Here is a 25,070-nt window from a genome sequence, read left to right on the forward strand (position 1 = left end):
GTTTCCCGCTCCACTGGACCGGAAGCGCCTTTCCGAACATCTCAGTTGCGCTGCTGGGTTTTTTTTTAATTACCAACTACAAAGAAACGAGTGTTAAATTCCTCCTTCTAGGAATTACAACCACGCGATCGTGAGAGCAAAAGAAATGAAGCCTAGGCTTTCTATTATGAAAGTTTCTGTAATAAGTTTGAGATTCGTCAATCCCGCCGTACGTCCATACATTTATCTCTATAGCAAACCAGCCGTGAACAGCTACTAAGCCATAGTTCGCGGGAAAAAATACAGGGAAATGTATGGAAAGTTCAAAACACGACTGGACCCCTTCTGGCACAGCTTACATCCCTTCAATTTTTTTCCTAAAATCCTTTTCCTAGTACCGAAAGTTTCCAATTCATGAATATTTCAGAAGCGATGTTTTATGAAAATTATTTGACTTCGGATTTCCATACAAACACAGGAGCTCCTGACAAAATCTGTTATTTCAAGCCTGTTTGCCTACTCGTCGAAATGGCGTCGAAAACCGTGATAAGGCCTTTTTTACAGGGAGGCTGATGAATTTTGTTAAAAATACGAATCGACACTCGGGATTGAACTTCAAAATAATTACAGCAACTTTCATAGTAGAAAGCCTTCATTTCTTTTGCTCTCACGATCGCGTGGTTGTAGTTCCGAGGAGGAGGGATTTAACACTCGTTTCTTTTGCTAGTTGGTTATTAAATAAAAACCGAGCAGCGCAACTGAGATGCTCGGAAACGCGCTTCCGGTCCAGTAGAGCGGAAACACACTTCCGGTCAGTATTCCAAGAAACGCGGCTGCTCAGCTCAAGATGGCGGATAACCATGGGCCGGTAGGACCACAGGAAGGAATTAAATTTCACTTGAGGTATGAAATAATGTATTTTTATGTTATTTCATTTTTTTATACTTGAAAATTTTGGGGCCTTCGTTTTCGAGTTTTCGGGGTCTTATGGTCTTAGGGTCTTAGGGTCTTTGGGTCTTCGTTTTAGAGGTCTTCGTTTTCGAGACACCCGCTTCAAGGCGGGAAATAATCGGAACACTCAAAGAACCCGAGGGTGAGATGTAATGTTTTCTTCGATAAATACTACTTACCATTGACATACATGGCACAGTTGTGATTAATTAACGTTTGAAAATCTGGAGCCAGGCCATGACACACGGAGCATTCGTATAAAGTACTATTCGAGGATAGGAAAGTTACCGAGAGAGTAGAAGAAGCCGCCATATTTCCTTACCGAAGATACGGTCGTGAACAGCCTGGAACTGGTCAAACCTTGTGAAACTCATAAATGGAACACGCAGTTCCATCGGAAAAGTTTCCAACGGGAAAACGGGACTATCTTTTCACAAGTTCCATTCTTTCCGGAAATTTTTCAGTGGAGCGAACCAAATAAAGCATGTTGCATTTACAACCCCACCGGAATTTCTGAAGTATCTTGGTAAATGGAAAACGCCCAGAAATACCAAATGTATAGGAGCCGTAGCATGTCCTTATTGCTACTTCGTGACATTGACACAATGTTCTGTTTTAGTTATTTTTCGTTTCTCTCCAGAAAGAAGTCGTTTCCTCTTTATCAGGTGTGGATGAGTTAAGGGGGACAATTAACATACCGACCAAATTTGACGGCATTTAAAATGCTTTGTTGGATTTAGAATATAATGTGCTCGTTTCTGAGTATTTGTTTTGCGTGCGAAAGTATGGAAGCAAACGGACATTAGTTACGAAAACTAGTCGCTTGAAATCGTCTTTATCCCTAATTTCAAATCATCATGGCAGAAGAAGACATCGAAACATAGAAATCTTTATGGTGACCCTTCCGGTTCATGGTTGTCACGCAACAGTGTAGCTTGCGAGTTGTTTATTAGAAAAATAAAGAAATGTTTATTAATTTGTAAACTAGATTGTTTTGTCAAAGTTCTCTTTATTCAGAGGATAAGAGTACAGAAATAATCCCAGTGCGGGTTAATGAAGAATTCGATGCTAAATTCTTGTTAAAACGTGCATGAAATGATCATGAAATACTAAATATGAAGGCGTCGTCGACACACTAATATTTTGTGCTTGTATCGAGCACGAATAGATGAAGAGGATGCCCAAATCTTATTTTGGATTGTTAATTAAGGTATCAGCTTAGTTTCCCTACCTTTATGTCTCAAAATAATGCACGTTTTTGAATCTCTTTTGGCTTTCGTAGTTCGCGGTCACCGGCTATGTCACGCCATTGTTTACAATGCGAATGCCAGATTTTCGACAGGGTAGGTGATAAATTCGAAGCCGTGCGAGTCACTTAATAATTCACCCAAACCTTTGTTTTGATATTATGATTGATAAGTACACAGTGAAGCCATAGAAAGTCATTTTATGATAATCTAAGTTATCGCCCATGGGTAAAATTGCCGGTATTTAAGTTCGAAAATTTGGTTGTTAAAAATTTGCATTTATAGCATGTTGTTCTAGATCAGTTTCGGGCATAAAAGTAACGTAAGTTTTGAATGTTTTTCTGTGGAACAGAAAAAGAAGACCTAGGAAAACAATAGATGTTATTTCAAGATCCGTGAGAAACTGTGGATTGTTACACGGCCGGCCAAAGTTAAGGAAAATTCCGTCCGGCGGGAAGCGGATTTTGGCTCAACTGAGTTGAAAATCGTTTTTCGCATGTTTACGCGTAAGGAAGCCGTATTTGAAAAAACTAACTACAGCCCGTTTTGTTTCTTACTAGGGCCTACCTATGAGCAAAATATGAGCGAAATCGATTTTTTGACTTGTGCCACCAAAAGTTGATTTCGGTCGATATTTGTGGGAAGCCGCTCTTAAGCTTCAATTTAGGAAAAAATTCCATACATTACTTCATATTTTGGCGCTTTTTAGAGACATTATTGCTTAATTATATCTGAAAAATGCGTGGCTACCCCCAATTTTCGTTTTGGATTCCAATAGGCCTTGCTAAGATCTGCTTTTCCCGCATAATCATAAGCCGCACAAAAATACTTCGATATTAGTAGGCACCGTCCTTAATATTATTGTCTCTACCACGATGAACAACAAGAACGTCTTTCTCAAAAGTTCGCGTATGAATGAAAACCAATTATCATAATAAAAGCTATGCACGAAGCCTCGCTTTCACAGTAAGGTTCAAAGCATCTCGGAATGCTTGTGTCTTTTGATCACTTTCGTGTCTCAACAAGGTTATCCTTCAAATTCATCAACCTAAACCAGCAACGTAACGTGCCAATGTGTATTTTTAAAGATATATGTGATCATAAGAGCGATCCTTGAGGACCCAGTCATATAACCAAACAAACAGCAAAGATATTGGAAACAGAATATTTCATCCATCGTGGTTTTAGATATTTTGGTTTCACGTGAGTAACGTTAATATCCATCACAAGCAGATGATGTCCAAATCTCTATTGATGAGTGGAACCAGCAGCCTGGAAAATTCTGAAAGAAAAAACAAAGCGTTTAGCGATCCTTTAACTTCAGCTGCTGAACCTTAAAGTCGTTACAGTGAGATGTCGGTGCGTCGATGAAATCCGGAGGTCAGAGGCCATTAAAATCTTACAACACTTGGTGAACTAGATGTCCCATTAAGTTACTTTTCAATTGCAAGTTTTCGAGTGCCTTCAAGCTTTTGGCCTAGCACACCATGCTGTCATATATGCTTTTATCTGTTGACTAGAAGTTTTTCCCGATAGTGTGATGCCGCGCCCTACTAAATCAAAATCTCACTTAAATTACAATACTAAAAATTACAAGCACTTCCGCCAAAAAAATTGTTTTCTAACCCTCATAACTTCATCTTTCTGCCAAAAAACCCAATGTGGAGATACAAACGGCTTATGCTGACCACATTATGGCAACTACGGTAACTAAAGGAAAACTATCTTATAGCTTATCGTTTAAATATCTAAAGTCAACGTTTAGAAGTTTTATTTGTGTTGGGCGTACTCTACGTACGACTCTTTCTTTTTTGTGTTTCTCTTGCATTTTTTCTCCCTTTTTTCGTGGTTTCCTACCAGCTTAAAAATTATCTACCTAACTTTAATTTGAAGAAAGTTGAATTTTTTAACACAAAGCAAAAAATGGTGTGTAACCAAAACTGTGCTCGATCGTCTGGGTGTCTAATCCAATAATATTTTTCCTGCACCAGATGCTTGTCAAAACATCTCAGTTGCTTTAGCTTCCCGCTTTTCCCCTCCACACAAACACGGAAAAAAGTCCTACATGTGCACTATGCACAGAGGAATGACAGGGTTAATAGGTTATTGGGACTTTAACCATTACATGACTGAAGGCCGGTTAGGGCTAGTCCGCACAAGTACATGTCGGGTACCTATTTTTCATATCCCTTGCTTACAGTATCGTGAAGCTCACCATCAAAGTAGATGTGCCGATTTTCTTGAAGATTTGCCGCTTCCAAAACTTCATCAATTTCTTCCATCGGAATGTCTTTTAATCTCAGCAGAGCCTTCCTGATTTCTTTCGCCTCAACATAGCCTTTGTTTTCAGAATCAAAAACCCTGAACGCCATAATAAGATCGTCCTTGTCATCAGGCTTCTTGTAATCTTCCACTGTTTTGATGAACTCTGAAAGTCCTAAAAACCCATCACCTGAAGAGAGAAACTAAAATTGCTCAGATCATAACTCATTTATTACACTACCCTCTTGGAGGGTTGTTTCACCCCCTTGCTCATGTTAACATTTAACTTCCGGTACCACAGATCAGAGCATATTGTGTGCATTTCCGGTTCCGGTGGCGATCTGACTTTCAGTAAGTCTGTGCGTTCAGGCGACCCGACTTAGGTCGAGTGTTTTGGACATGTCTACCCTTTCGGCAAGAAGCTTTTTTTTTAGGCTCTTTCCACACTGGCACACTTTCCTTGCCAAATTTTTTGACAGTTGGTGTCAGGACTTTAGGACTGACGATAACAGCAGAGACGATAACAGATGATAACAGCAGAGACTGAAATAACTAATTTATTACCCTTTCCTTTTGGCAATAAACTTTCTTTAGAAAGCTGGCTCGACACATGCACGCTTTCCTTGCCAATTTTTTTGACAGTTTTGACTTGTGGGTTGATTTAAGGTGGACAAGTTTTCAATAAACTTGTTCAAAAACTGGAACAAGGAGACTTGTCAAAGAAAAACTTGACAAATCTTACCGTAATCACCAGAACATAAAACTTGCCTAAAGGCATGCAGACTTGTTCAGGGAAACTTGCTCGTTTACAACAAGCCGAAGAACATCAAGGCTTATATTGGCCAAAGACCCATACAGTGACCAACATCTAATTTCTCCCAATATATTCACTGTTTAATCAAACATACAGATAACGAGAATAAAAAAAATCGTCACCAATGATAAAATGTTTTTCCTCATACAGATTCTTCTAACTAGCATCATAAGAATTATATGAAGAGAGGTGAAGAGAATATACCTGTTGATATTAGGATTTCAAAGGGTCGAGAATGTCACAACAAATCTTCGATATTCGACTACGATTTCAATTTAACAGGCATGTTATCGGCAGAAACTCCTTCCTTCTTCAGTGTAAATGTTACAGGAAATGCAAATTTTAACATCAATAATTAGATGAAGGCAGAAGTTTCTGCCAACACATGACTGTTGAATTGAAAATCGTCGTCTTACATTTAACACTTATTGTGACTTTCGTACTGTCCAGACCTTTTTGGTTAAGAATGTGCTAAGAACTTACTTAAGATGGGATTTATTGAAGAAAAGTCTTTATGTTCTCCATCTGCTTTCCAATGAGCTCAAAATACACGTTATATAATTAAAAAAATACAGTACAATAATTTCATTAATTCTGGCTCAGTAAATGTGTAATCCATTTAAACCCAATTTGCTAGATTACTGTTACTGTGCAACGCATACATCTTTCTCTGCTCTTATCATCATCGGCGTTGCTCATAACATTATTGTTGTTCCTGTAAATTCTCCCAGTAATAAAGGTGATGTTGTTTGTTAACCACTTACCATCATATTCCTTCTCATTAATAAGGTTCTGTATTTGGGAATCAGTTGGGTTGAGGCCCACCAGAAGCATTGCTTGTCGAAGTTGCCTTGTTGATATGCGGCCATTTTTATTCTGGCCAAAATACTCGAAAACCTCAAGGTACTCTGCCATTAAAATATAAGAATAGGTTGGAAATCAAGTCACTTTTTTACGGAGTAACAAGAGCAATTTAGACAATTGCGTCATTGGTTATTTTTAGCTCATGGTACATTGTACTATAGCTGTGTGGATTACATCAGAGTAACACTGGAAACGAGTTACGATGATAAGGTCACATGAAGAAGGTCATCAATTCTGCAAGTGTTTTCTATGAATTAAGTAAGCTATCGTACGTCTTGAATTCATGTTAAAATTTAACGACGCTGTGATGCAAATGATTACCTTTTATTTCTTCAGAGGAGAGTTTCTCCTGCAAAGAACAAGTTAAAAAAAACATCAGCATCAACAGTGCAATTAAAAAACCATCTGTTGTAACAACTTAAGATAACATTGATGTCAGAAAAAATCAGATTTTTCAATCATTCTGAAGAATGAAATAAAAAAGCCGACTTTTAAACTAACTTATGAATTTTTAACGAACAATATTGCTTCTTTTTACTTTTCAATGCTCCGCGAATACTCTTATACGTCGTCAGAGGCCAAAATACTTTTAAATGTTATTGTTTCTAGGAGTAAAATTGGAGAAAAGCTGATAACAATAACAAAACGAAATTAATTTCATTTTCTTTCAATTGGCGAAATTTGGTGCTTTAAAGATTGATTTTTAACTTGAACAAGCCTAAAGCATAACTAACCACTTATGCTTGCGAACTAGACTGTTTTACACCGTGTTTGTGATTGTCTTTGCTTATGCGTATTAATTTGTAGTCAGGTCACCATAAAAAGAACCATTCTGTTTCTTTTCCTTCTAGAGCGGTTTCCAATTGAGTGTCGTAAAACCAAAACCAAAGTAATTACTCTGGACAATCGCAACAGATGTAAACAACACAACGAGGCAATCAGAATTCGAAGCAAATACATGTAACTGGCGCCAAGCGCGGGAAAACGCGTGCGGCGAAAACACGATTGGTTTTTGGTTTGGATTCCCATTGGTTGAGAAAGTGGCGCGAGTTCTGTTAACCAATCACAGAACGTAGTAATACAAAACCAAACCAAACGTGAATTACTTTCGACACTCAATTGAAAACCGCTCTATCAGTGTGCTTATATTTATGTCAGTGCTTCATGTAATAATTATTCTAATGTCACTAGTAAGTCCCGCGTCAGGTCACTACGACTCGTGTGTGGAGTTTATTTCGGCTTCCAGATGTATGAGGAGCAAACAGGAGTCGTTAGTGGCCCCTAAAACGTCTTCACTCCAGTGTAAGGTTTACCTATTTTGATTCAGTAACAATTTACCTTCCTTTTTGTAAGCAACTTCAAAGTGCTGGGAACAAATTAACCGTCATCGATGCCTTGTAATTGCTGTTTGTTTTATTAATTCTTTGTTTGTGTGCGTGTTTAAAAGTTCGACCGCATAAAACGCACGAGATTCAATCCGCACAAAGGGAATATATATCAAGGTATTACTAGGTTGCTTTCAGAAACATAACATTGTTAACATCACCATTGTTACAGTCGATAGAGATTTGGTCTTTGATACTGCAGGATGTGTTAGTGTCACTAAAAGGCTAGCTTCTGATACTGGAAACAGTCCGTGTAGTTCCGAAATCTTTATCAGACAATTTTGCTGTTTTCCAGTCTCGAAGGACAGAACGAAAAAACCTCGCGCGTGCGAGAGGTTTTTTAGTTCTGTCGTCTCTAAGTTTAAGGAGACCCCTCCTCCGAAAGAAAAAATATCATGATTTAAGAGCAAAATAAGGATGAAACAGTTAACGTAACAGAAAAAAAACCAAGATTTTAAGATCAAAGTAAGTATGAAACAGTTAACGAAACAGAAATCTTACCATAACCGCTTCCCTCAACGTATGAAGAATGTTCTTGAGCTAACCTGAATCGATATATTAAACGTTTATGGTAATACAGGACGACCATCGCTTTATTGTTACGGGGTTAACTCATATACTAAAAGCCGTAAGCGACAAAATGTGTTTCTGAAAGGTTTCGATCAAATCAAGCTGTTTAACATAGGTTGCAGACAGAGTTAGGCCAATAAGCTGAATAACAAATTTATGAATTCCGAAAGATCCATTTTCGAAAGCGAGTTACTCATAAATTAATTGCATAAATGTTGTTAAAAAGTTCAAAAGCTGTAAAGACATAAATATATTATTACCTTTACTTTGTCAGGCAAAACAAATATCCATGAAGACTGAGTTGAATGGCGGCATATACCGGTAAGTTATTGAATACTTAATTGGAAAAAACGCCTCTTTTTTTGAGAAAAGAAAACACCGAGGCCGATTTCTCAAAAGTCACGGTAACTTATCGTACCCGATAAATGGTAGAATCTTTACAATAAACTTTCCTAGTGTTCTCATAGAACTATAAAGAGTTAGAATTTAACTTTTAAAATCAATAAAAGTTGAGTCGTTACTTAGAAACATGGGATCCTTTCTCGTTTTTAGATCAAAACATACAGCTAATAATCAAGAGCAACTGGAGCTGCACACATCTATATAGTCTATGTTTATAAGAGCACTAACCATGTTTTGTCGGTTGAATAAATGCCAAAAATTTAATTTCTTTAACGCTTGATGTTTTAGTCCCCTGCATAAGCTTTATAGATATTTACGGCGCCAAACGGTATGGCTTTTTAGATGTTTTGGTCTGAAGTGCGGTATAGATTTTAACCATTTTGGAGTCTGAAAGTCTGACGACGGATATATGTTTTACAGAAACGGTTCCGATTCTAGAGACCAGGCTCCAATTGTTCAAAGGCTAGATAACTTTATCCTGTGGATAAGTCACTATCCGACAGTTTCAATCTGTGCAAAGATTTCAGTATTTCCTCGTGTACAAGCGAATATGCACACTCTAACCACAGTTTTAAGTTTGGGAGTGTACGAAAACGTTGGACCACTTTTAACGTGAAGTATATTTTAGACCCTGAGTAATGCCTTATCCAGTGGATAAAGTTATCCGGCCTTTGAACAACTGGGGCCAGTTCTGAGAAAATAGCTATGAATTTTAGAGATCAGGTCTGAAAAATTACATATTCTGGTCTAATATAGGGTCAGGATTTGGAGAACGGAGTCGCACACACCCACCAAACATTCAGAGGGATTTTAGCCTTCGTTGTCGTTTTGTTTCTTTACTGGTGGGAAAGCTCAAAGAGAAAGAGGCCCTGGATCGAGAGAAGTCTGAGGAGCTCTGGGGACGAGTAAGGGATTGAATGGAGCATAGCGTTTCAATATCATGCGCATGCGTAATTTCTTGGCTGCTTCAGTGGGAGTATTAACTTTTTTCTCCAATCATATTCTACAAACGCCCGTAGACATTGGAGAGCTTGTTTAGCCGACGAAGTTGCATTTTAATATAGTATTCATAGCGTGCCTGCAAGGTTTCACTGCCTCGCGACTAATTGTGACGTCCGGCTGTTGAATCATCATATTATGGTAGGTTTTAAATCTTAGATTGCAAACGTACAATGTGTGTGTCAATTCTAGCACTGAAAGGTTGCTTACAAAATTACCGTCAGTTAGTCGATAATACATTAGCTTTCTTACATTGTTTGTAAATAGGCAAGGAGCTTAACAATTAAATAGCAACGGATACAAATACTGCAAAATTTCCAGTTTTTGACAGTTACGTTCGGATACAGCTTCCCTTGTTTACTTCATCTGGATAAAGAAAACGAAAAATCCTTCTTGGGTTTTCAATGCGTTTTCGTTAGACAAGAGGAAAATTAATCGATTAAACACTAGATTTGCTTCTTAGCTGTACCCCAACCTCTACTTTTTTAAAACATTTTTTTACTTTAAGCTGATTTTTTTTCTTTCGAAAATTGCTGGTTGCTAACGATAGGTGATTGCCTCACATTTTGACATTTATTAAATCGTTCTATTCCATTTTAAAGTTACCTTTGTTTCCGTAAACAGCGCTAGCACCTGCTAAATAATGCTACAAGGCTTCCGAGATTTGTGCCTTGCAATGCGTACTGAAACTCAGTTTAAAAATTGTTATTAATCGACGGAAATCGATTAAATCTACCATCATCTTTCTAGTCTTGTTTTTTTTTAATTAAACAGAGCTGAGTTCAGGTCCTAATTCTTAAGTTCGTCTAAGCGTAATTTCTCTTCAGGCAAATTCTAAGCGAAAACAAAATATCAGCACGCAGCCACTTGACATTTTACATTCTCATTATTACTGAGGTGAATGTTAATAATTAATTGCCTTAACAGGTACTAAAATTGATGTTGACATTACGTTTGCCTATAACTTCCTTCGATCATGAGCACAAAAAAAAATTAACGTCTGGAAAACAAAACGAAAAATAAAGAAATGAAAAAGAATAGCCTACAGAGCGCGTGTCATATTTTGCTTTAACAATTTTGAGTAGAAATCAATTCAAATGACTCCTCCTAAGGAACAATACCCACCGCTTTATTTACTGACGGGCATGGTAAACAAAACTATAATTTTCTGGATAGTGACAATATTTGGCAAAAATTATATCGGGTTTTACATTTGGTGATCTTCGTTTTGCAGTGGAAAGTTGAAATAGTGTAGCCTATAGTGTTTCTTTGTAGACTAACTATAAACCTTGAGCGGCTCAGTTGTCATAACCGGGGGTGCTTAGTATGGTTATTGATTTCTTTTAAAGCAAGCGTACGTACAAAACTTGTTCAATTAGGATGACGTCACATTCGCCCACAGGCTTTCCACTCAGTCTTCGCTTATGTAACTTCGGTTCCAGGAGCATAAAGTAACTAGGGGTATTACAGCATCTTAACTCCCTGGAGGTGATACTGTAGTTCATCACAAGACTCCCAGCATGTAGTGATTAGGAGTATTACTAGATACTAGTTCATCACGGAATACACAGCGTGATGTGACTAGGAACATCGTGACTACCTTGCCCTGGATGAGATCCTAAAATAAAACCATCCAGCATTTTGTTAGTTCTGTAAAGGTTAACCTTTTTTATATAACTGGATGAAAAGACGCCAACAAGTTGAGCTAGGTTGTTTGTTTGAGGGAACAACAAAGAAACGAGTTCGATGCGCTAATCACTTCGCTTTGTATCACCCGTCCTTTCCGCATGAAATCCATGAAATCATACATTTTATCAATGTTTCACTGTTACGGTACATCCGTCACAATTCATTTCTTTTTTGAAGAGCGTACGAAGTCTTAAATTTGGCGCCACCTTTCCTTTTCACTACACAGGAACGACTCTCTGAGGAGCAAATCGAAGGTAGGATGCTTCAGTTTTAAAAATCACAAGTGCTCATTTTTTCTGAGTGCCTCTGAACTAATGTCTCTCTTTCACAAAAAAGATAACTTGGCGCATTATTTCTCTATTTAGAATACCGAGCCGCCTTTTATTTGTTTGATCGAGACAATAATGGCTACATTACTACAAAAGAGTTGGGTTCTATCATGAGAACTCTGGGGTTTAATCCGAATGAAGAAGACTTACAACAGATGATTTTCACCGTCGACTACGATGGTAGGTGCAAAGCAAACACTTTGAACATTTAAGTTCAGTTTTGATAAAAGACTGCACACTCTAGCTCTAGTAAATTAATGGAACAAATCCCTTGATAAAAGGAAGAATTTCATCTACTTTTAACTCCATTAAAAGTGTTAAAGCTACAACAGCGACACTTGGAGAGTGTAAATAACGTCCAAAAGATATTTCCTCTGGTGTTCACAAAACGAGTTGGTAACCGTCAAGTGCGTTGGCATTACGTCATCAATTGTAGATGGCTGCCATCTTGGATTTATCGATTTTTTTTCAAACACTTTAGAAAATGCTCAAAATTGACTAGACAGTAGTCAAAACCAATAGGTGAACTTTGAATTAAAAGTAACGTCCAGGCCTCGGTTGTTCAAAGAGCAGATAATTTTATCCACTAGATAGGTCGCTATGCGGCAAATAAATGTGTGCAAGAATTTCCCTATAGCCCTATAATTTGTGTAAAGAGTAGAAGCTTATGTCTAACATAAATATGGGATTGTGTTGAAAACTTGACAGAAGTGTTGTTTGGAGTACATTTGCACCGCTGGATAGTGACTTATCCACTGGATAAAGTTATCTGCCCTTTGAACAACTGGGGCCAGAAAGTTAAATTATTTTGAAAACAAAAAATTCACAATTTTGAAAACATGCTTGCTTGTCTTTGAAAGACTCTTCCTCTTGTTTGATTTATTACTTCGCATTGTTTGTTTCAGGGGACGGGATGTTAAATTTTGAAGAATATATACAATTAATGGAGGAACAGAAGACCCCTGCGGGGACTGAAGAAGACATCATACAGGCTTTTCGTGTTTTTGACCCTGATAACAAAGGATACATTGAATCAGCTGACTTGAGGGATTTGTTGGAGAAAATGGATTGGAAAGTTTCTGCTGAAGATCTGAAAGACTTGATTTCAAGCACCAACCTGAACCAAGACAGACGAATTACCTTGGAGGGTACGTAACGAACACCACACAAAAGAGTTCGTACTATTGTGCCCTTGTTAGTATTTCAGAATTATACGGTTATTTGATTTAATATATCAAAAGCAAGGACATTAGTCATAGGCGAGAATGAGATGATGATGATACATAAAGATAAACTGCTGCATCTACTTTTAGATCAGATAGGTTATTCTCGATCGATCGTTTATTTAATGGCATCGGATTCGAGGTGTACAATTATGGACACGAAATGAGATAAATCCTTCTTAAAAACGTATGGGCCCTGAATCTCAAAAGCATATCAACAAGACGTCTGCAGCATAGCGTCCTGTTCCGGGTGTAAAATACTGTTGCAAACACTACAAGGAAAAATGGAGAATTAGAATGAAAGTTCTTATATACGAGTTTAATTAATATCGAACTGTTCCAAACTCACTCGCAGGTTTTCCCAGAATCTGCAGGATACCGCGCCCAAATTTAGTACGGCGAGCATCGTAATCTCAACTGGGATCGTTGAGGCTTTCTCTCTCTACGTTTACTATACTTAGCCTGTCATATCACTGAATCAAATTTCAACTCTTGTTCTTAATTTTCATTGTATTTACAGAATTTGCGATGCTTGTGGAGCCAGATGGCTTGCCACCCCCCACTGAAGACAATGATAATGAAGACGAAAATGAAGAAAATGAATAAATTGCCCGGTGAAAACCGAGACAATGATAACATTACCATCATGGTGTAACATAATGACTCAAATTTCTGCAAGGCTGATCGGACTGTAGCATAATATTAGCCATCATCATCATCATCATCATCATCATCATCATCATCATCATCATCATCATCATCATCAGTATCATCATCCAGCTTCGTTGTTGCCATCATCTTCATTCCAGATCAACAACCATTATTTGCTTGTTCCCACATACTGATGGAGCTTTACAGCTTGTGGGGTGGTGTAAATGAACCTACAATAAGCGAGAGCTAGTAAGGCTCCCCATGTGGGATGTTAAAGATACTGTATTATGTGTTAGGAAGATTTTATCACCCCAGTCCTCTCCCCCTCCCCTTCCATTTTGTTGGCGGATTCTGGGATGAGACCCAGAGGTCCGGTGACACAAAAATTTTATCAAAAAGAGAAAGACCCAAAGAGTAATTTTTTAAACATTTCTCGCAGATTTTCACTGAGAAACCCGGGGTGAAAATTTTTTTCAATGACTCCGGGTTCCAACCTAGCAAGAAGTTATGGCCCTACCTCAGTCTCTTGACCCAAATAACTTAAAACGTTTTAGGATTCACTCTCTCCTGTGATCATAATTTTTTTAATACCAGTGATTAACAATGTTTAGAATAATTAAGTGTGGGTCTTAGTGTTTAAAAGAATGTTTTGGAGTTGTAATTGCAAAGAACTATTTTAGTGATGTGATATATTAGCTTTATTCACCAACAATTCGAGAACGTGCTGTAATATAACTATGTGAAATAATTTGTCAGAAATAAACAAATTAGTGTCTTAATATACATTAAATACCGACACCTACACCCTACAAACTATACAACGCTATTTTTACTGGTGCACGCTTGGTTGTGCTTCTGGTTTGGTTAATTTAGCTTCTATTTTATTTTAACTAATGTCTAGAATGTCATATACATGCAAATGCTAAATTAAGTCACATCTCCTTCGGCCATTATTGTGCAACCAGAAGTGCATGCGCAATCCTTCACACACGACCGGAAGTCCTCTTCTTAACTGCTGGAACCAGTGTCCCACTTGGTCGATGTACATCACAGCTGCTGACCTCCCAGCTAGCCCTTCCCATGTTCCACCTTACAAGGGTCAAGCTTGTGAACTCCCAATCTTTGTCGAACACAGTGTCCCTGCGAACATGAGGTGCCTCATCACTGTTTTCTACGACAGTACTGTACAAAAATCTCCGTTTCAGGCAGAAGCATGTATCATCCATTTAGCCTAGTGTTCTGTTTAATTGTGAGTGTTCCTAAACTTCTTAAAGTAAAAAACAATTTGTGAACGCCATGTCTTCAACAGGTCATGCATTGCCTTCCATCCCCGTTCTTTCCTTATCTTGAAGCTGTAGTTTCTCTGGTTTAAAGTTTATGACGTTAGCCTCAAGTAATATGGTATAATATAATAATAAGTGGACTTAAAAAATTCAAAAATGCTATTGATCTCATAACGAAACTCATCACGTAACGTATTTACCGTGTAGCATGAAAATATTGCGGGTTCTAATTTTTGCGGATTTTGCGGATTGACCTCGATCCGCAAAAATTAGTTCCCGCAGAAATAAACACCGGTAAAATAAAACGCCGCAAAAATTAACTCCCTTCAGTCAAATTAAAAACTCCACTTTTAATAGATCTGCGCCACTGGGGCGATTTACTTTCGACCAACCATGATCTAGTGGCGCTTCTGCGGCGGCCTGCACAGAAGTTGTTTCAAATCTTAAAACTTCAACTGAACAAGAGTGTTATTTATATTACCATCGGCCGAGTCTGCCTCATTGTGTTACAGTAGGGCAAAGTTTTGCATTTTAGCAGGCCGCTCCCAGTTAGGTCTCAAAGTTGTATACTTGCTACATCTTTCACTCGAGAGCCCCTCTGTATGCCTAGAAACGTTTCAGCTACGGTAATTCAAACATTCTTACTGCTTTCTTATAAAATAATGTAGTGTTCGGTTGTACATAGTAGGCCAGGTAGGCTTTTTGTTTTGTTGTTGCTCAGTCCCTTTACGCAGTAAGGTATTACAGTGATATGTCTCTAATATGTAAGTAGAGTGAACTGTGACTCAACATACCGTACAATAAAAGTTAAAAAATATTAAGGTTTCTTCCACTTAAATGCTCTGCTGCTTGAACGGAGCATCGCAAAAATAAGTTCCCAGCAAAAATTTTAGTCATCTCGTACCGCAAATATTTGTTCCCGCAAACTACAAAAACTCGCCAATCCGCAAAATAAAACTCCCGCAAAATTTTTTTGCTACACGGTATCTAATAATAAAGCTGGGAAGTGTACAGTTCTTTACATGCTAAAAACGTATATGTTCCTTATTAATCATAGCGCACGGGGGGAGATATACAAGAACTAGTTCTTCCCAAGTATAAAAGGGTGGAATGAACTACCACTTAACATCCGAAATATACAATTAGAGGCCCCCTTCAAACTTGCCCTGCGGGCACATTTTAACATTTAATTAATTTTAATTATATTTATACATGTTTCCTCTGCACGTGTATAAACACCATACACAGCACTGTATTACATAGCACTGTATTTTTAATGATGTGTTAAGTACATACACCAGCACCAGCACACCGTGGCGCGATGGGCAACCTTTGCCACGTATAAATGTAGATGTAGATGTTCATCTGTATCTGCTGTCGACCACAGTTAACATTAACGACACATGTCGGCATATGTAGCAGATTGTTCAAGGAGGCGAGCTAAACCAGAGTTACGGGTTCAGTTTCCCCAGATCCTGTGTTGGTCACGCTGTTTTTTGGAATTGCATTACGTCCAGCCGTAGGCCCTCGAGCTTTGTGACAAGGGCTGATTACTTTCGTAAACAGCGCTACAATATGTCGACGGAATCGATGACTCTGCAAGCTGTATATGATTGGATTAATGGCAGAGTTAAGCGATACCATTAACACTGATACAATGTGCACGTCGTTAAATAACTGCTTTGAGGAGTAGGCGACATAGATGTAAGCAAAGCAGTTGGGAAACCAGCAGATGCAGTAAACCACACTCACCATGATTACCATTTTGGTGGAGCGTCGGCGGTTCTTGAGTGCAGCCAACTGCATCACCGTCGAAGTTGAAGGGTTCTTGATCCAAAGCTTATTGATGAGACAGGAATATAAGGTCCCCATGATAAGTGCTGGAAAAACGACAAATATGTGGGCCATAATGACGCTGTGATACTTCATAAAATTTGCCGTGGGCCACGAATAGACGCAGCTCTCAAATTTGTCGTCGTATTTAAAATATAAAAACAGGGGAATATTGCCCCCGATGGCAAACACCCAGCCTGCTGGGATGACATATTTTAACTTCTTTGAAGTGAGCCTTTTTTTCCTGCTATAAGGGTAAGTGACGGCCAGATAGCGCTCGACAGCAACGCAGACAAGCGTGAAATTTGACGCTAGTGCACCGGTCCAAGCCAAGGCATCTCCAGTCAGCGTCTTGCAGAGATAGTTACCAAGAGAACCACTTGGATGATTGATTTGGCTGAAAACATACATTGGAGTCATGAACACTGCAACCATCATGTCACTGATGGCTAGGTTTACTAGCAAATAATTCATCGGAATGCGCATGTCACGGAACAGCAGTACGATGAGGCACACCAGGATATTACCAGCTAAATTCGTGACAATCGAGAGCGAAAAGGCGACGATGTAACCATCCATGGAAGAACTGTCGGCCATGCCTGACAAAAGCCTTAAAAGTGGAATGAAACGGGAACTGATTATAAATGAATTGCTTAAACGCAATTCAACATTGACCGGAAAGTCAATTGTTAAATGTCGATAATGGAGAATCGAGACGAAGATCTGTATTGGACTGTATCTAAAGGGAATAGTGAAGATCAAAGTCGGACAAGTCAAAGCCGATTTTCATAAGACAAACGGTTGCGCATAATGGGAATAAGAATGACGTTATAAAGGGCAGGTGCTGCGGCATCCATGTTTCTTCCCTTTTAAGACAATAGCGTCAGTTTTTTAGAAAATTAATGGATTAGTTCCAACAGCAATATGTCAATACTAATTTTATGATTTCTGGAAATTGTCGACACTTTTAAGATTTGTCGAAAAACATTAATGGTCAAGACTTGCCGAAGACTTCAAAAAAATGACCATCCTCAAGACTATTTTCATGAACTGTATGAGTTACAAAGTGTGATTTTTGAAATTTTTTAGTGATTTTTCATAAGAGGCAGGTGATGAGAACGATCCTAGAAAAGAAAGAAAAGGATCGCAAGCTCATAGAAATTGTTGGTCCGTCTCTCTTATCAATACAGACGTTCAAATAAAGGAGGCTGGTAACGTGTTAAAAGATCGTTACATTAGACAAAGAGTAAGATCGATTTTGTATACCGTGAATCAGTCACAGAAAAAGAAAACACGCTAGGCTGCTGATATCCATCAACTTTAAATAGGCTTTTGACACTCTACAATTTACATTTTTCTTTAATTTTATGAAAGTCTTGAAATTCGTGATCCCGAAAGGTTGAAAAAAAAATTCTACAAGAATAGTTAAGGAGGTTCGCAACAGTTTTTCTGGTCTTAGAGTGGATCTTGTCAAACGAAAATTTTACAAAAACGTATGTGCTTCGATATCATTATATTGCACCACTTTTGCAAACTATATCGTACAGGTTTTCGTGACACTTTCTTGAGTAGTGTGAACAGAGAATAGAACCGAAACCGAAAAATGGCGGCGGTTTTGGACCGCTTCTCTTTACACCTGGCCGGAGTATTTCTAACAACGGCGAAAAATGCTATCCAGCGTAGTGTAGACATAGCCTTATAGATATGTGTTCATCCTTTAATGCAATTTGTTTGTGACATCATCATCATGATAAGCTTTTTTTAGCCATGGTACTTGATGATAAACATAAAGCTATATTAATATTAACACAGCAGTAACTTTCAAGAATCATTTTTTTTTTTTTAAATTTTGTGGATAATGCAAATTTCATGTTTACCTCAGAATATTTCAGTTTGCACGCAGTTCTTGAGCGTGAAACGAAAAACGCGAACTCAGAGCTCATATATTATAAAGATTAACTTATGTCGACAAGAAAACCTCTATTGAAAAAATACGCATACCTAAATTATTTACTTCTGAACTATTTCAACTTACGTTCTTCATCTCCAGGAGATTAATTTTAATTTTTCCGTTTTGTATGCGATCACGCGAAAAGTGGAATTCAGTAAACCTCACGCGGCTGTCCACGCTAAAATCTAAGAATTCACTGTCTTCCAACTGCAGCATTAAGGACAAACATGCTCCAAATATGCCGAGAGGTTAGGGAAGTTATTAACACTAGATTAAAAGAATCCTGTGTCGAATTATATTGGTCAGTGATGATGGACCTAAAAGTCGTCTTGTCACCAATCCATTGTTTCAATCATTTCAATCATTTTTATTTCAATAATTTAAAATTTAACATTATGTTCATTATGAACATTGTGTTCATTTAGCAAGGCGACCCTTGGCGAGCAGTAGTATTTATCACTTTTGCGCATTCTACCACTGTAGCGGCATCAATGCCCACGATAGCTGACATTTATGTTGTTCTCTTTATTGTGAAAGACGCCTACTGAGCTGCATTGAACCGAACTGCGTCATTTAGAACTGCTGTGTCGTTTAGGTACATGCATTTACATCAGCTGAGCTATCGACGACATTGTCGACTGATATTTGTGTAATATGATTCAAAAGGATTTAGATTCAAAATTAAAACAAATATATCTTTTTTTGTTCTGCCCCTGGACTGAATAAAAAATGTAGTTTGAAGAAATGTTGGAGTACAAGTTTAAAGCTACTTATGTTGTCTACACTCGTTAGTGGACCGTGCCTTAGACGTCTTGTCTCGTTAACTGATACCTACTGCATCTATCACTCGAAGGGTACGTGATACGTTTTGCCTCCTTATCAGAAATAGAAAAAGCATCACTTACCTTCTATCTTTGAACAGACAGATTTAATCAGTTGTTTAGAGGTCGAAGTCTAGAAGTTGCTGGCTAGAAACAGAATGTGAGCAAATGTTTACCACAATATTGAAGAGTATTGATATTAGGGACCACTGCGAGGGCTTGATATTTTCTCTTCTCTATTCACAAATGTACTTGCAAAACAATGTGACTATATATTGTCAATTGATGGATGGATGACATGGGGAAAATGTTGGGCCGACTTTTGTTAGTCATTATTTCTAACTATTATCAACTTATTATTTTTAAGACTACCAAGAAATGTGAAAAAACAAAAGAAAAAAGCACGATTTAAAAACAAACAATGATTGTACCAACTGATGATTTCTAAAGCACGTTTGACGACTTATATAGCAGCAATATTTTTAAACTTCCAGCTGATATAAGGAAATCTTGTGATGCATTAACAATTAATTCCATACATCAAAATTAATAAAAGAACCCTGATCTTACACATGGTGAATATATTCACTAATTTGTATTATTATTATCGACATAATTCTACAGGGAGACATGCAAGCAATCGTCGCAACAAAATTCTTCTGCTTCTAGGAAGCAAGTCTTGCTTCCCAGAAAAGTGTGTGCGGTCGTTGCACAAATGAGAAACATCTAGTTTATGAAATTCACTTCATCTTTGCTGCGTATTGGTGCCACTAAAACTGGAATGCGACATCTCAGTTATATTATCTTTACGTAAAAAAAGATATATATATATATATATATATATAGCCGTGCAACCACAATTAACTTGATTGTTCCATCGGTTTTGGCAAAAAAACTCCATACAGGTAGATATATTTAACTTATTTCTTACGTTTCGTGTAACAACTTACGTAATAGCGACGATATTTCATTTTTAATTCTGTTTCAAAAAATACTGTTAAGAATTTAATATTTAGTCAGTTTAAAAATAAAACAACAACTATATTTACTTAACAGGGAGACATCAATTCGTTTGACTTCTTTTTTTTAAACGGATATCCATCAACCGGTGCTGAAGTCCTTTTATCTGACAACTTCCACTTATTATGTAAGGTGCCTCTTATTGATGGTTTGCATGTGACGTCATCGCGGCCATGTTCGTGGACAGGAACAATAAGATTTTTCTCCTCTGGGAGTTCATTTCACTTTTCATGCAAACGATGTGAGCAAAGTTTCTTTTGTTTTGTCCACCAACATGGCGGCAGTGCAAACCATCTATAGGGACCTTCAGATTTTACTACGAGTGCGAGATTGAGTTCGAGTGCGTGTTTCCAAATCTAGTTTGCGTGGCTCAAATCACCGCTGGTCGCACCAAATGAATCTAGCTTGTTTCTTGGGCCTCCTCATGCGCTGATAAACAACGGGAATAAGTGAGAGTTCTGGGCCCAGTTGTTTTAAGCTAATTCTGGATTAACAACAACTTTGGTTCGAGTTTAATTACACAACAATAAAGATTTTTCAAAAAGTTTTTTGTCCCTCACTTTTGACGTTGACTTTTCTTTACCACTAGCTTAAAATTAGAGTTTAAAAACAGTTTATACGAGCGAGCAGAAAACCTCGGTTCACTTTGAACTTAAATTTGAACACGGTCGCACTCGAACTGAATCTCGTACTCTGATCTGAAGGTCGGCAACGGCAACGAGAACAACACAAAACAATAATCTTTACAAGAAATGACAGTCACTATGTGCGTGTTATAAAATTTTCTATCGGTTAAAATTCAACACAGAGCAGACTAAAGGCAACATTTGAGATGGGGGTGAGCTGAAGCTGTTGAAATCTGGAATCTGAGTACAAGGCTGTCTCCTACCCCACTGCCTCGTGGTTTAAGAGTGATCCGTGGAGAAACTTTTATTTTCAGACTCAAACGATGGAACTTCCTAGTGGCGCTTACATGATTTGGATTTTCACCTAAAACTTATTTAAGAAATCTCAGAACCCTTGGTTCTCTAAGACTCGTTAGCTTGGCTGGCCAAAAGAACAATTTCTGTGTCGCGTCACCTAAAAAAGTTACGACATTGTTTACGGCAGTGCTGAACAATGGCTGAGTGATCGATTGAGAAAGGCGTTTAATACGATGTGGCGTAAAATGGAGAGAGAGGGACAAAAAACAAACAGAGGAAAAATTATGGAAACTATGAAAACGAGGCCAAAGCCTTGAAATTCGCCATCCTACGTCCAAATTATATACCTAATCTATGTGCCGAACATCGCTCAAAATAGCGTGCTGCATTAACTTCTCGACAAGATGCGTTCGATGACATAGGTTACGTAGCTGAAGAAAAAAATTGGTTCCTTCGAGTAGATGACTGTCAGTCCAGCATCCAATATACTACGATGTCGCAAATCCTTGTGATTTGTATCGATGGAAACAGAAATTTAGAAAAAAAAAACATGGTGGACAGTGAATTCGTTTCAATGCGATGGACTTGCCTCATTTCTTGGTTCGTTGCCTCCGTTCTTTGATGACATGTTCGATAGAAATATGGCCGTGTTAGTTGAATCTCACAACTTTCACCTCTCACTTGTGGAACAAAAACTGGATTGCGGCAAAATGTTTTAACAGATTTTCACAGACCATGGATGGAACTTTCCAGAGATGTAGATCCAGAAGTGCCTGTGAGTACGAGCCACTTTTGTAATTTATTCCTCTGAACTTGGGCTAAATTGCATGTTTTAAAAAGTACTCCAAGTAAATACACTTGTCCTGAGATTTATTACATTTATTAAACCTTACGATTGCAATTGATCATAGTATAAACGTGAAGGATCATCGTTAATAACTAGAGAATCAGGAGGTTTTAAATTATCTGTATTCTCCAGAACTAACAGCTGCAAGTCTTGCAAAATTCACCATCTCGCCACTGGGTTTCGAGCATAGCCAGGGATGTGAAAAGTTCGAAACAGAAAATTGTAAGTTAAACTCCTCCGATCATATCTCATTTTTGTTACCTACTTACCAAGAGAAATCAATCCCTAGATGAAAATTGAATGTGTGGATCTTAGGGAGAGTCGCTCTTAAAACGCTAAAATAAAGCAATAGTGAGTTGAAAACCTCGCAATTTGCATAAATCGAGATATTTCAAAAATGCCCCAACTGATTTTTCCTTTTAAACTGTCAGCCGTTGAATTGTCGTTGAATTGTTCTAGGCTTTAATACACGCGTAGTCAGGCAAGGTGATCCTCTCTCTCCTTATGCTTTTCTTGTAGCTGTTGAAACTTAAGCAAATGCCAAGAAAACCGTAAGATCCGTAATCAGGATTGATTGCAAAAAAAAAAAAGTAAAAAAGCTTTCTCGGGTTACAATTAAAAAAAAAAAAAAACTGAGGTTTCGACAAACTGATGATCTTCAACGGATAAAACTAAACAGAGATTAAAAATTAAATACCAAAAAGTGCTAAACTATCCGCATTCATAATGTTCCTACTAATCAAGCGCAGCTAACGAAAACGTTCTCACAACTGAACTACATGTACTTAAAATCTTGTTTTCTCAGGAAGTTGAATTGAACCAGAAAATAATTTTTTAAAAACTCAGTTACAGATTTCTACTCCGAGCCCCGAGGTCAACAGTTTTTTTCAATGACTCCGGGCCCCGACCTAGCACAAATTTATGGAGCTTCCTCTTAGAGCACTTTTCATTTGCCAGAACTGGCCAGCCAGACCGGTCATTTCGCGGACGGAGTTCCTCAAGTTGAATTTTGGGTTGCATGTCAGTTCTTCGAACTTCTTCAAAACGGCACTTTCATTTCTCTGATTATGCAATTTCGAAAAATTTGTAGATGCCGACCTTGAAACTGACACACGCCATGTACGAAATGACCGTTCCGACCGGCCAGTTCTAACTAATGGAAAGCGACCTTAGTCTCTAGCTCCCACTAACTCAAAACGTTTTTTGATTTACTTTCTCTCGTTATCATATAATTTTTTTATCACCAATGATTGACGATATTTGGAATAACTGAATGTGAGTCTAAGTGTTTTAAAAACAGTCCCACTAAACTGGTTTAGAATATTGCTTTGATGGTGTAATTACAGTTATTTACATGCTTAAAAACGTATGTTCATTCCATCTGTATCTGCTGTTGACCACAGTTAACATCAACTATACATGTCGGCATATGTAGCTGATTGTTTAAGGAGGCCAGCTAAACCAGAGTTACGGGTTCAATTGCCATAGATGCTACGTTGGTCTCCTTGTTTCGTACATAAACAACAGCGGGAGACACCCGAGCTTTGTGAAAAGGACTGATTATTTTCCCCAACAGTACTACAATATGTCGACGGAATCGATGACTCTGCAAGCTGTATATGATTGGATTAATGGCAGAGTTAAGCGATACCATTAACACTGATACTATGTACACGTCGTTGAAAAACGGCGTTGAGGAGTAGGCGACATAGACGTAAGCGAAGCCGTTGGGAAACCAACAGATGCAGTAAACCACACTCACCATGATTACCATTTTGGTGGAGCGTCGGCGGTTCTTGAGTGCAGCCAACTGTAACACCGTTGTCGTTGCAGGGTTCTTGATCCAAAGCTTATTGATGAGACGAGAGTATAAAGTCCCCATGATAAGTGCTGGAAAAACGACAAATATGTGGGTCATAATGACGCTGTAATACTTCATAAAATTTGCCGTGGGCCACGAATGGACGCAGCTCCCAAACTTGTCGTCGTATTTAAAATATAAAAACCAGGGAATATTGCCCCCGATGGCAAACACCCAGCCTGCTGAGATGACATATTTTAACTTCTTTGAAGTCAGCCTTTTTTTCCTGCTGTAAGGGAAAGTGACAGCCAGATAGCGCTCGACAGCAACACAAACAAGCGTGAAATTTGACGCTAGTGCACCGGTCCAAGCCAAGGCATCTCCAGTCAGCGTCTTGCAGAGATAGTTACCAAGAGAACCACTTGGATGATTGATATGGCTAAAAATATACGTTGGAGCCATGAAGACTGCAACCATCATATCACTGACGGCTAAGTTTAGGAGCAAATAATTCATTGGAATGCGCATGTCTCGGAACATCAGTACGACAAGGCACACGAAGATATTGCCAACTAAATTCGTGACAATCGAGAGCGAAAAAGCGACGATGTAACCATCTTTGGAAGAATTGTCGGCCATGTCTGACGAAAACCTAAAAAATGGAAGGAAACGGAATTAGTTAAATTAGTTAACGTAATTCAGCATTGACGGGAAAGTCAACAACAACAACAACAATTTATTTGCATTCCCATATACATAGATGGTATTGCACAAAAAAAAGTAAATAAGTGAAAAACAAAAACAAATAAAAGTACAGTAATAATCACATTATGAAAAAGTACATAGCAGTGACAAAATAAAGTAATTTATAGAGTTGAAATACAATCACGTTCCTTTTTTGTTTTTGCTCTTCTGAAAAGCCTCAAAAATGAAATAACCTAGTTTTTTACAGATATAAGGTCACTGTTATTAAAGGGAAATAATATTTTATTTTGATCACTAAGAACATCAAACTCGGGATATCTCAATTGTTAATGCTCGTAGGCCGTCGATAAAACTCGGAACATGGAACATTCCTAAACGTCCCGGAACATCCTGGAACACGCAAAAAAAATAATAAAAAATTAACATGGTGTATATTTATACAAAATAAAATTACATTGTATCCGAAAAAATTTCATATAAGAAGAAGTACGGAGTAGGTGGGACGGTAGGACAAATTGGGT

The 25,070-nt window shown here is 38.0% G+C and overlaps 4 protein-coding genes across 4 annotated transcripts; 1 reads left to right on the forward strand and 3 right to left on the reverse strand.

Moving 5' to 3' along the window:
* Positions 1-2,834: 2,834 nt before the first annotated feature.
* On the reverse strand, positions 2,835-6,461 carry LOC146468551 (uncharacterized). Its single transcript, XM_085124411.1, has 4 exons — positions 6,439-6,461; positions 6,018-6,161; positions 4,393-4,629; positions 2,835-3,459 (listed from the first exon to the last, which is right to left on the reverse strand). Exons 2-4 carry the CDS (start codon positions 6,085-6,087, stop codon positions 3,401-3,403), a joined length of 366 nt encoding a protein of 121 aa, XP_084980537.1. The 5' UTR covers positions 6,088-6,161; positions 6,439-6,461; the 3' UTR covers positions 2,835-3,400.
* Positions 6,462-9,453: 2,992 nt separating this feature from the next.
* On the forward strand, positions 9,454-14,832 carry LOC146468552 (calmodulin, striated muscle-like). Its single transcript, XM_085124391.1, has 5 exons — positions 9,454-9,614; positions 11,389-11,416; positions 11,528-11,671; positions 12,397-12,639; positions 13,235-14,832. The coding sequence occupies exons 1-5, from the start codon at positions 9,612-9,614 to the stop codon at positions 13,318-13,320; spliced, it is 504 nt and encodes a 167-aa protein (XP_084980517.1). The 5' UTR covers positions 9,454-9,611; the 3' UTR covers positions 13,321-14,832.
* Positions 14,833-15,005: 173 nt separating this feature from the next.
* Positions 15,006-19,514, reverse strand: LOC146468553 (neuromedin-U receptor 2-like). The gene is made up of 2 exons (XM_085124390.1): positions 19,338-19,514; positions 15,006-17,091 (listed from the first exon to the last, which is right to left on the reverse strand). The coding sequence occupies exon 2, from the start codon at positions 17,076-17,078 to the stop codon at positions 16,089-16,091; it is 990 nt and encodes a 329-aa protein (XP_084980516.1). The 5' UTR covers positions 17,079-17,091; positions 19,338-19,514; the 3' UTR covers positions 15,006-16,088.
* A 3,703-nt stretch (positions 19,515-23,217) lies between these two features.
* LOC146468554 (galanin receptor 2a-like) lies at positions 23,218-24,564 on the reverse strand. The gene has a single exon (XM_085124483.1). The coding sequence runs from the start codon at positions 24,481-24,483 to the stop codon at positions 23,500-23,502; it is 984 nt and encodes a 327-aa protein (XP_084980609.1). The 5' UTR covers positions 24,484-24,564; the 3' UTR covers positions 23,218-23,499.
* Between the last annotated feature and the right edge of the window lie 506 nt (positions 24,565-25,070).

This window comes from Pavona decussata, unplaced genomic scaffold (assembly GCF_977016875.1).
Source record: "Pavona decussata unplaced genomic scaffold, jaPavDecu1.1 SCAFFOLD_130, whole genome shotgun sequence".
Taxonomy (NCBI): Eukaryota; Metazoa; Cnidaria; class Anthozoa; order Scleractinia; family Agariciidae; genus Pavona; species Pavona decussata.